Raw genomic sequence first — 11,830 nt, 5'->3', positions numbered from 1 at the left:
CTGATGGAGAGAGAACAGCCTTATGAGCGATCACTTAAGCTCGCAGGAATTCGACAAGTGCGGGAACGGACCTCGTTGGCAGTGAACATTATTGTGATAGCATGGAGATATCGGATAGGTTATGGGGAGGCATCAAGGAAAGTAAATCGTGCTGGATCTCAGGACCCCAGAGATCGGAAGACGGGCAGCGGATTCCTCCCAAGAAGGGGGAACAGCACTTTTAGTGGAACATCTTCCGGAGTACTTCCACTTGGTCAAAAGAAGGAGAGGAAGACGGGAGCAGGAACAGGAGAGATAGGTTGCAGTGAGCGAGGTTGATGAGGTTTGTGAGTTTGGGCAGACGGGGAGAAATCCGGGAAGTTGAGGTTTGGAGCAGCAACGGCGAGTGACGCACAACAGCTGACTCAAAATGGCACAACCACCCAACCAACCAACAGGGACCGCCAGCCGCCAGGCAGTGATGGAGAGGATGGAGCGGGTGGACGGTGGAGAATGGGGTTCTGCTGCAGCAGGCCTGGGTTCCGGGGAGTTGGGTTCTGCCTGGTCTGCAATCAAAGATGCCTGTTGTGGTTGCTTTTCGTTCGATGCTCGTCGTCGTCCCTTGGGTGTTTCGAGCTCGATCGTCCTGACAAATCTCATGTCATCGCTGGTTTGGCGGTATTGGTATCGCAAAGTACCATACGATATGGTACAGCTTGTAGTCAATGGCTTGCATAATCCCCCATTGAGCCAATAGGATGCTCCGATCTCACTTGCGGCACAAAGCCGCCGCGTACCAGCGAAAGATAAAGTTGGTATTGTATTATACAATACGGTATCGGATTTCAACCCAACCGATCACATACGCCATTCCTCAGTCATCTGAGGTCACTCTCATGTATAACTACTCAAATGGTGCGAGAACAGATATATACTACGACAGATAGACTGCGTTTGGCCTGTGAAGTAACAGTTCTCTTCCTACCCCGAATCGCAATACTTGAGCAGACCCATGGGATGCCGGGTTCTCCATCACCAAACAAATGGCTGGACAGCTGGCTTGGGCTCACATAATGTCTGGACCAGCAGATGATAAACCACCCAAACCGCCAACAGACCCAGGCCCAGGGCTCCAGACGACTCAGACGAGGCAGAAGGCCAGGCTCCTTTACTGCAACTGGCTGCCTCACCCCATTCCCAGGCCGCGCACATTTGCTGCTACTGGTGCTTCACTCGCAATACCACGCCCATGCATCGACGCAACGACAAGCAATAATACTAGTATTTTTGCCTGGAGTCGGCTTCTTTTATTCTACTCTCTTCCCAACCCAGCCATGCCCACTCAATGAACCTCTTTCCTCCAGTTGCGAACGCTGTTTTTATGTATGATAATCGCCAAAACAGCTGGGAAGTTTCAGGAGACTTGTGCTGCAGCTGCAGATCCCTCGCCCGCTCCACATTTTACAGCGTACTTTTACTTCTCCACACAGCAACTTCTTTCTGTTTGACTGGACTGGATTGGATGGATCCAGGATTGGCGTCCATCGGCCCACCGGCCCTGCTTATTTTAGTAATAAGGTAACAGTTATCCACAAGCTTCTAGTTAACACCATTTTTCTTAGCGACAGACACACAAAAGCATAAGAAGCGCACGAGAATGCAAGGGGACGCAAGCGTTGAGGTTGGAGCCGGCACTCGGTCTATTCCTTGGACCAAAAACCCGGTTATTGTCACAATGAGATCAAAGCGGTGAACAACGTGGCACGTTATGAACCCAGAGCGAAGCTAGGATCTATTTAATGGATGAATGTGTCCGGGTCAGAGGAGAATCCCGTTGTTTCAAGGAAGGGAGGGGACCTGAGGAAACCTCAGTTCATGAAACCCGTCCTGCAGCTTCCGGTCATGGGCCGAAGAAGGTAGTCGTCGGGAATGGCTTCGCCCGGCGAATCTCGTCTCAACCCTTCAATAAATACAGCTACTCATCTAGGGACCCGTGATTGGCTAAGACAAAAAAAAAAAAAAAAAACGATATATCTCGCTGCTCTCTTTTTTGTGCGTCTGAGGTTGAGGTTTCGGGTGTTTCCTAGTATATGTACGCACCCCGTACCTCGATAAAAGGTAGCCCAAGCTCGTCAAATGATAGGAGAAGCATGTAATGAAGCGGATTACTGCATTGGAAAAAGCATGTCGTAGCACATCTTTATAAAACGATGAGCTGTCAAACCTGTATAACAATTATCACTATATAATAATCCTTTTTCATGAAGTTTCGGGGCCGAGCGCTTGTTATTTTGCAAAGTTCTCTCTCTCTCTCTCTCTCTCTCTTCTTTTTTTTCCTTCGAAATATTGGTGCTTAGCTCACTAAGTTTCTCTTCCCCTCTCCCCATTGAGGTCATTCTTTGCTTCGTGTACAAGACGAAAACGTGACGAGAAGCTGTCATGCAATCTAGAAGCACTTCCAAGGCCTGTGACTGGACTGACTGGCCTCGTCTCGTGAGTTTGCAAGCTTGACCAGCCACCAAGAAATCGACACAGGATAGAGCGAGAATGACAACGACTCGCGAGCAGCTCTTGTGCCAGGCTCCGGGTCATGAGCAGTGAAGGCTGTCGCGTCCCGATCTTGGCTCCTGCTCTTAAGCCTCCTCCTTTCAACCCTGCAGCTTGGTCTTGGTCAAGGCGACACCGCCGCCGTTGAGGTTAGCGGAGCGAAAGTTGCTCATTTGCCCGCCAATAATGGGCGCTCTGCTGGCAGCAAACTACGGGCCCGGCCAGCCAAACAAGCGCTAGGGCGGAGAGAGTGCAATCGAGGCCGATTTGTCGATTGAATTTTATGCCCTTTCTTTTTGATTCTGGCCTCGAAGCAAGCAAACATGCATACATGCAATCCAGGCAGGGGAATTTTTCCCCATTCCAGCGGTCAATCATTGTGGATTTATTTTCTTTTTTTTTTTTTTTCTTTTTTTTTTTTTTTTTTTTTTTTTTTTCCTTTCCCGCGGAGTACATACTTGGCTTTGATGGTGATGTTTGGCTTGATTGAGCCTCCGGCTGGTCAGTCTATGTGTTTCGCAACGGCCGACCACAACAGCACCCGAAGGGGACAGCAAAATATGATGGATAACAATCGGACAATTCTTGATACTGCTTCGATGCCGACTGGGGTTTCAAGCTTGCGTCTTCTTGTCATTTCGCTAGGCTACCAAAGTTTTTTTTAGGGGGTCTTCTTTGGCGTTCTTCAGAGCACAGCGTTGCCTAATTGCCCGGCCGAGAGGCAATTGCTGCCTGGGATATGAAACGAGCTCAAGAGCTGGCCATGAAAAGAAGAAGAAGAAGAAGAAGAAGAAGAAGAATCGAGATGCTTTTGCGTTCGAGTTGTGCTGTTGTTGCGTTGTAACCCCCTCGTCTTCGATCGATGGACGAGAACGGCATCCTCGATAGAAGCACTTGCTTGGAAGGGATGAATATGGGGATTCTCTGAGCTGCGTTTTCTGCGATTTGGGCATTATCCTTTCTGCCATGAGACTGCGAGAGTAGAAGCCTTGTAGAGATACAGCGGAGTTCGTCCAAGTCACGAAGCCGAAGACTCGAATAAATGGAATAGTGGCTGAGCAAGTTATGAGGATATCATTCCAGTTGTATTTTATTATGGAATATCATCATATGGGAAAGGGAAAAAAAAAAAAAAAAAGCGTTGGATTCGTCGTCAATTGCCAGTGTCGGAACGATGGAATGTCCGAATATTGACCCAAATACTGAATATAAAAAGAATATTCACTATGACAACTCTGATAATTACATGATAAAAGGCAGTATTTATAAGGAAGGGAATGCTCGATTATACGAGCGAGACTGTGCTCAGGTCTCAAGAATCCAGAGGTGATATAAAATCTCTGATATAACTTCAAATTATCCATGATGGCCAGTTTGACACATCTAGTTCCTCAACCTGATATCTCGCCGAGTTCACCCAGAATCTCCCAGCCATAGCTGCGATTCCTATCCCTCTATTCCATACTCGTTTCTCATCTCCAGATCAAACACGGGGAAAATGCTCTCGACCTCTCGCCCGGCCTCATGGAGCGGTTTGCGGGCTGTGATTGGCTCGAGTGGGTTTACTTTCACCGGGCGATGACTGATCCCATCTCCAGCAAACCTCTGCCAGAGCAAATACCCTTAATCCTCCTCCGCGTTCTTCTCTCGTCCACCGTCAACGGCAACATTAGACAGGAATACAGCATGCCATTGACAGTCGCGGCTATTTGGGCCCTGCATTGACACAAACGCTTTCTATCCTCGGCAAATATCGAGCCCTACAGTGCACTAACTACGACTACGGCCGTCGCCACAACGTAAAACTATTCGCCGATTTCCACCTTTCGCTCGTCAATCTCTCCACGGCAGACAGCACCATCGGAACGGGACAGACCTCTTCCATTCGAATCGCTATATATCCATAGCTGCGCACATTCATTCGCCGGACGAGCAATACCCGATCTTTCTCGTTCCCTGTCTGTCTCGCAACCCTAGCTTTGTCCTACACTCCCCTGAGCAAGAAACAAAAAAGGGAACTTGCAACAGCCAACCCCGCGATCCGTCGAATCGAGGCGACACCGCGGTTTAAACCCTATTCGGGGTGTTCAATAACTGGGGGGTCCTCTGTCCGGGATCCTGCCACCGCCCCACGCAAAAGCACATGAGTAGCAAACTCTGGCAGTATTTTCTCCAAGATGATGTCCAGAGCTTCACACGGTTTCTGGCAGACACCACCAGCTCCAATACTCAACGGAAAAGCAGTAGCAATGCATCTGCCTTTTCGGGCCATGGAAGCTCCGGAGCCGCGCTAGGGACATCACCAGGCTCGTTCTTGAAAGGTTCCCACCCAACTGCTGCTTCATCGCCGAAGCAGCCCTCCTCCACCACGCGGAATGCGCCTGTTATATTGACTCGCGCTGATGTCAATGTGAAGGATCACTATGGCCGCACGTTATTGCACCTAATAGCTTCGTCGCAGAAGGAAAATGCGATTGAATTTGCTTCTTCGCTGCTGGAGGTGCCTTTCGTGGATATATATGCCCAGGATCTGGAGAGCGGGTGGACTGCGCTCCATCGCGCGCTATACGCTGGGAACGTGGCCATTGCGCAGGCCCTTCTTGCGAGGGATATTCGCGATGCTACTGATTTCAGGCCGCCCGGAGGAATCCCCCACCCATCGGGTGGTCTGATCAAGATCAAAGACCGCGAGGGAAACAGCCCCTTCGACGTCTTTGGAGCGACTATTCTGCCTCGCGATATCAACAATGCTTCGGAATATAAGTCTAATTCAGATTCAGATGATGCAGCGTCAACCGAGTCTTCCATCTTGTCCGAAACAGAGATTGTGCATGAGACGGCCTGGCCGGCGAACGTAAAGCCTGTGGTCAATATACTTGGTGATGAGGTATTCACTTTCGGTAGCAACAAGAATCTTAATCTTGGGCTGGGTGATGAGGATGACCGCCAATTCCCCGAGCGGATCTGCCTCACTCGCCCAGATCATCTGTTATACACTTTCAATCGCGACCACAGAGTAGTTCGTGCTGCCCGTAGAGGGTCAGATCCCCATGTCGAAGAGTCTGATATCCATTCTGTCAATGATATTCCTACTTTGGTTCGAGCGCGTCCCATCATCTACCAACAAATTGTGATGTCAAAACTACACACCGGAATCATTACAGATGACCCGGAGTCGAATCTGTTTATGTGCGGGTTTGGTCCAGGAGGGAGGTTGGGAACTGGTGACCAAGGTACTAGATTCAGTTTTGTTTGCATCGAGGGCGGCGGTCTTGCGGGGAAGAAGGTAGTTTCCCTGGCCCTTGGCCAAGACCATTCCATCGCCGTCTCTGAACAGGGAGAGGTGTTCAGCTGGGGAAGTAATAAGTACGGACAGCTGGGATACGCGCTTCCCAAAACCATCCACAAGAACGATGTGCCCATCCAAACTACTCCGCGGCAAATCTTCAACCCTTTCAAGAAAGAAGCCATTATCGGCGCGGCTGCTTCTGCCATCCATTCTGTTGTATTTACGCCCACAGGTCTATATACGTTCGGTAAGAATGAAGGTCAGTTGGGTCTCATCGATGCCGATGCCCGCTCTCTCGAGACACAAACAATTCCCCGGAGGGTTGGCGCGTCGCTGTTCAGTTCGCCCATTGTGATGGTTTCAGCAATCGATCGAGCCACGACCTGTTTGCTCGAAAACCACGAAGTTTGGGTCTTCACCCATTACGGTTACTCTAAAATTGTCTTCCCCCTTGATGGTGCGTCGAGCTTCATCCGAAACAGCTTCATGTCGACGAGATACGGCTTATCCACCAATCACATTTCTAAAATCACATCTGGCGGCAATACTATATGCGCGATGTCGACATTCGGCGAAGTCTATACAGTTCATGTTAGCCGCAAGGCGGATACTAGTTCTACAGCATCATCCACCACCAACCCAGCCAAGATCCGAAATTCGTTGCCGCAGCCGTCTCGCGTGTGGTCTATCAAAAAATCCCACATGGCTGTCCGAGACGTTGACGTTGGTCAAGATGGATCCATCATTTTATGCACCGAGTCTGGCTCTGCGTGGAGAAAGGAAAAGCGCGCCAAGATCAAGGAGGCTGATGGCAAAACCACAGGAACTTCTCGTTTGAAAGACTACAAATTTGTTCGGGTTCCGGGCCTTTCCCGCGTCGTAGCTGTTAGGAGTAATGCGTTCGGGGCATACGCGGTTTCTCAGCGCAGTTGCGACGTGGCTAAAGAGCAAATAATGATTGATCGTCCCTCTATATGGGATGATTTCTGGCCCCTCTTAGCATTTAAAAGCATATTGAGGGATCGGGACTCTGGTGATACCTTGGTGATGTCCATGGATGTCGTTATAAGGAACACGCTTATCGAGCCTTGCAGCCTTGAGTCGGAAATCAAGCTAACATTGGATGATGCTGTTCGCTCCGATTCCTTTCGACCAATTGTTTGGGTGTCGACAACTGCCTCGGATGTTCGAATTCCTGCACATGAGTTCATTCTGACTGGCCGAAGCTCGGTTTTGAGAAGGGCTTTGTCTGAATTCCGTAAGTCGTATTATCATTCCGTTCCAGACACCTTCGACATCGAGTACGATAAGAACGGCCAGGTTTCAATCAAGTTTCACGACGTCGACTTCCTGGCCATATTCAACCTGGTGCTGTATATGTATGCAGACAAGGTCTATGATGTGTGGACGCTAGTGCGCCACTCACCCAAACATGCGGCGCAGTACAAACGGGTTCGAATCGAAGTCTTGAAGCTAGCAACGGCACTTGAACTTCGTGAGCTTGAGCGTGCTGCGAGATTCATGATTTTGCCTAGGAAAAGTTTACACATAAATATGGAGCGGGCGTATGAGGATCCCAGCCTCTTTGGATGTAGTGACGTGGTGATTGAACTTGATGGCGGCAATGCAAGCGCCCACAGGCAGATTTTATGCGCTCGCTGTCCGTTTTTCAATGGGTTGTTTTACGGGAGATCCGGCGGTGTTTGGTTGGCCGGAAGACGTGATGGTGTCTCCGATTCTGGTGTTGATCCTGTTCGTGTCGATTTGAAACATATCCGTCTTGGCATCTTCAAATTTGCCTTGCGTCATATATATGCGGATACGGATGATGAGCTTTTTGAAGACGTTAAATTTGACGAACTGGATGATTTGATTGACCTGGTAATTGATGTTATGGCTGTTGCAAATGAGTTGATGCTGGATAGGCTTGCACAGATATGCCAGAAGCTGCTGGGCCGGTTTGGTATGGATGGAGCTTTTCTTTACGTTCATGAGAAAAACGCACAAATGGCTAATTCCATGCAGTCAATAATCGGAACGTATGTCATTATCTAAATGCAGTTGCACCGTGTTCGGTGACCGCTTTCAAACAGGCCGCGCTAGAGTACATCTGCTTAAATCTTGAAGCTATGCTGGAAAACAGGTATGTAGCTATTTCGCTGCTATTCCGGAATTCTCATTCTGTGGTTTGTTATTGTTACTTGTGACTTATTTCTTCGTTATAGGCTGCTTGATGACCTAGACGATGATCTATTCTTCGAACTCGACGCTGTCTGTCGAGCAAACCAATTAACATGCCAACCAGTTTCTCGGGGTCGGAATTCGGAAGATTACATCGCGGAAAGATACCCAGAAGTAATTCCTCTGCTTGAACAGGATAGGCAACGCCGGATAGATTCAATGAGGCTTCGTTCGCGTCTGCACGAAGATGAGTTGCGGGAGAGTAAATTCCGCACCGGCACCAGTGATAAGGGCGGTCTTTCCGTCAAAATTCGGCAGTCTGAACCTGTTCTCAGGGAGGCGGAGTCGATCGAGGAAGCGAGTCCAGCACTGAAGTCAAAGCAGTCAACGGGAGACTTGATTTTCCATATGGATGATGATCACCTCCTGCCCTCCAACCAACATGAAGCCAGTGTCCAGCCATCTCAGAAACAAATTGATTCAATGGATGTCGAGGGACGACCGTTGCCGATGGAAGAAAAAATTCGAGATACTGGAGCCAAAATGTCAGCAGCGTCCACAGACCCTGATAGCTCGTCTACTACGCTTCTGGTAAAATCTAATGAACGAGGTCCTGCTGGTGCTCCATGGAGTTCTGTCGGACTTGCAAATACTAAAACAGGCTTGAAGGATATCATGGCAGAAACTTTAGGATCTCATCCATCGGGCGTGGGCATAAGTATATCGACTCGACGGGATGCGCCCGTAACAAGCAAACTCATCCCATCAAAGCTCTCGCAGAAAGAGCGTAAAAAGCTCCAGCAACAGCATGCCCGTGAGGTATTTGAACAACGAGAGACATCCAAATCAAAACCCTCGCCACCTTGGCAAACCGTCGCCAGCAGATCATCTCCGGCACCTTCATTGACGCGGGCAGAATCCCAGTCAACTATGAATGTCTCGACGCCGGCTCGCACACCCTCCAAGCCGCCAATGACACTGCGGCAAACCGTCGCTGGTGTACCTTCGCCGCAAAGCAGTACGCCCAGTCCGGCTCCACAGGAGCAGCAACATGCACAGGAAACCCGATTACCGCCTTCCACACCAAAAGCGTCACCCCTACCTACCTTGAAGGCAGAGTCATTACCACGACAACCCTCCTCGTCTGCCACTCCTCCATTGACGACGCCAAACCAGACGGCCTCACGATCTCAGCCCTACGCCATCACTACCCGCAATAGAGACGACCACCATCGCCATCCACGGCAATTCAACTACTCCTGCCCTTCACCTTCCTCCAGCTCATTTTCCCTAGCCTACATTCTCGAACAGCAGCAGATCGAGAAAGACGTGATCCGGGAAGCGGCTACCACCAAGCATAAGTTGCAGGATATCCAGCTCGAGCAAGAGTTTCAGGAATGGTGGGATCAGGAGAGCAGGAGGGTGAGGGAGGAAGTTGAGAAGGCAGAGGCTGCGGCGGCGAGAAGACATGTGGCTGTGGGTTCGGGACCGGGGAGGGGAAAAGGGAAGAGAGGTAGGGGTGGAGGGGGAGATGCTAGTGGTGGAGGAAGAAGAGGTGGATCTGCGCATGGGCCAGCGACAGGCAGTGCCCAAGCCCGTTCTGATCGGGGACGAAGGGGTGGTGGTGCCATGGGAAATATCTCCAACGCTATGGCGGTGACGTCGAACGATGAAGAAAGCCCTGCCTCTCAGCTGCAAGTGCAGAGCGCTGCTGCGGATGGAAATGGACGGAGGGTTGTTTCTGATCGAGGAAGGGGAGGTGGTCGTGGACAGAGTCATAGCCTTGGCCATTCTCGAGGGAGAGGCGGTGGAGGCGGTGGAGGTAGAATTGGGCCTCGTGGCAAGGGGAAGGAGAGAGCAGTATCGACGTCGTGAATAATAGTTTGTAAAGGACGATTGTGTATTGTATCTTTATTTCCTTGCCCCCTAATCCTAACCCCAAATTCTCAAAATTTTAACCCTTAACCTGAGTGTTGGCGGGTTTACTTGCATTCGAGATTCGTTTCGTTTCTTGGTGTTTTGATGAAAGCAAATTTTTTCAACGACTTTCTTCAATTGTGTATAATTTTATGGGGTCATATAACTATTAGTTTTCCCTCAACGGACGAAAAATCGAAAATACCATGCTGTTGAGACTATAAGTAAAAATAGTTATGTATAATATCATTCATTATATAACAATCTCTATTAAACTATTCAAAGCTAATCACTGATCTTCACATATGCCTGGTTACTTGGCATTTCTCACAAATATACTCCGTACAGGAGAAGGGTTTTTCATGCCGTGATATAAATATATAGAACAGAAAAAAAGAAACAGAAACAGGGACAGAAAAGAAAAGAAAAAGAAAAACACTCAGCAATCCGCACCCCACCCCGCCGCCTGATTGTACTCTTGCCTCACCTCCGCCAACCCCCTAACCACGCCCACCAGAGAATCAGCCCAATTCCGCGGCCTGCTTTCCGCCTCTAATTCCGATCCCGCTCTCCCAATTTCAACCCCAGCCGCTCTATCCGCCTCCGCCCTGGCCACCCGAGCTTCCTCGAGCCCTACCATCTCGCCATCCTTCGCCCTCGCCAGCACCGATCGCTTAATAACCGGCGTGAAAAGCTCTAGCCACATCGCTTCGCTAAGGCCACAGGCATGCTCCTCATTGTAGCGCGCGTACCACGTGGCTGTGATCGGCTCGAAGGGTTTCTCCAGCAGGTAGAGGAGGGGCCAGGTGATGAGCCAGAGTTGCAGGAGGACGCAGACCCACCAGACGAAGGTGTTTGTGCGCAGTTTGTTGACGAGGGTGGGGGAGTAGACGGTCAGGTGGGCGTTGTGGGTGTGCATTTCTATGCAGATGTGACCGCGGTAGTTGAGGGAGCGTATCAGGGTTGTGATACCCTTCTGGATGGCGCCGTAGTCCCAGGCTTCCCAGGTGCGGTGGAAAGTGAAGCTGGAAAGGAAGAGGTGTTTAGCTTTTGTTGGGGGGAAGGGGGGACATTGAGACATATCTACTTCCATGTATCTGCAGGATAAACAAGTAAGGATACAAGGGAGGCGAGAACTCACGACTTAACTCGCGTCTTATCTTCGCAGTACCGCTTGCACCACTCCTCCAGATCTGGTTCTTCACTGCCAGGCGTCAACCCCTGAGCCTCCTCAAGCTCCGCATCGGTACCAGCAACAGCAAAACCTCCACTCCTGCTCCTGTGATGAACACCTTTGCTTTTAAGCCGCACACCGCGACACGTCTTCTTCCAATCTTCAATTCTCGCAATGTCCACAAACCGACACCGATGCCCTGGCCGACCAACATCCGGCAAGACGGAGTTGAGGCAGTTTATGCGAAATTCAAAATCCACCACAGTCTCCTTTGTGGTGTCCGTATGGTGGGATTTCCTGTTCCGTCCATAGCTCTTCACCGACTCCGTATGTATGCCCTTGACAACGATAATGGGCACGGGCGGGCGCTGGGTTTGATATGTAATCAGTTTACAAAGCGCTTCGGGATCCTGCGAGAGTTCTGGCGATAGGGTCACTGTGTAGGTCTTCTTGGCGCGCGAGGAGGACATTACTCGCCCGCCGGGGACTTCGTAGTCGCTTACTAGACGGTCTACAGAGGAGAGATTGTTGCGGCCAGGAGTGCTGGTGACGTTGGGTTGGATGAGAGCTATAGTGTCATCTTCTGTGTATGCTGGCGGACTATCCTCTGGCTCAAAGTGTTCATATGATTGGAGAGAATGAGCGGAAGCTGAGGATGAGGGGACCGGATCGTCCCTGTAAGGGCGGGCGACTTGTGGAAGACCCATGGGTTCAGAGGAAAAGCGAAACGAAAGAATGGGGAT

The 11,830-nt window shown here is 50.1% G+C and overlaps 3 protein-coding genes across 3 annotated transcripts; 2 read left to right on the top strand and 1 right to left on the bottom strand.

The window, feature by feature from the left end:
- Window positions 1-409: 409 nt before the first annotated feature.
- Window positions 410-736, top strand: HCAG_05811 (predicted protein; the record flags this gene model as incomplete). Its single annotated transcript, XM_001538156.1, has 1 exon — window positions 410-736. The coding sequence occupies one exon, from the start codon at window positions 410-412 to the stop codon at window positions 734-736; it is 327 nt and encodes a 108-aa protein (XP_001538206.1).
- A 3,933-nt stretch (window positions 737-4,669) lies between these two features.
- On the top strand, window positions 4,670-9,871 carry HCAG_05810 (predicted protein; the record flags this gene model as incomplete). Its single annotated transcript, XM_001538155.1, has 4 exons — window positions 4,670-7,073; window positions 7,101-7,778; window positions 7,841-7,958; window positions 8,041-9,871. The coding sequence occupies 4 exons, from the start codon at window positions 4,670-4,672 to the stop codon at window positions 9,869-9,871; spliced, it is 5,031 nt and encodes a 1,676-aa protein (XP_001538205.1).
- A 481-nt stretch (window positions 9,872-10,352) lies between these two features.
- On the bottom strand, window positions 10,353-11,794 carry HCAG_05809 (predicted protein; the record flags this gene model as incomplete). The annotated part of the gene is made up of 2 exons (XM_001538154.1): window positions 10,353-10,938; window positions 11,055-11,794. 2 exons carry the CDS (start codon window positions 11,792-11,794, stop codon window positions 10,353-10,355), a joined length of 1,326 nt encoding a protein of 441 aa, XP_001538204.1.
- Window positions 11,795-11,830: the final 36 nt, after the last annotated feature.

This window comes from Histoplasma capsulatum, genomic scaffold (genome assembly GCF_000149585.1).
Source record: "Histoplasma capsulatum NAm1 scaffold_7 genomic scaffold, whole genome shotgun sequence".
Lineage (NCBI taxonomy): Eukaryota > Fungi > Ascomycota > Eurotiomycetes > Onygenales > Ajellomycetaceae > Histoplasma > Histoplasma mississippiense.
The sequence above is the reverse complement of the archived record's forward strand: the minus strand, read 5'-3'. Positions and strand labels throughout refer to the sequence as shown.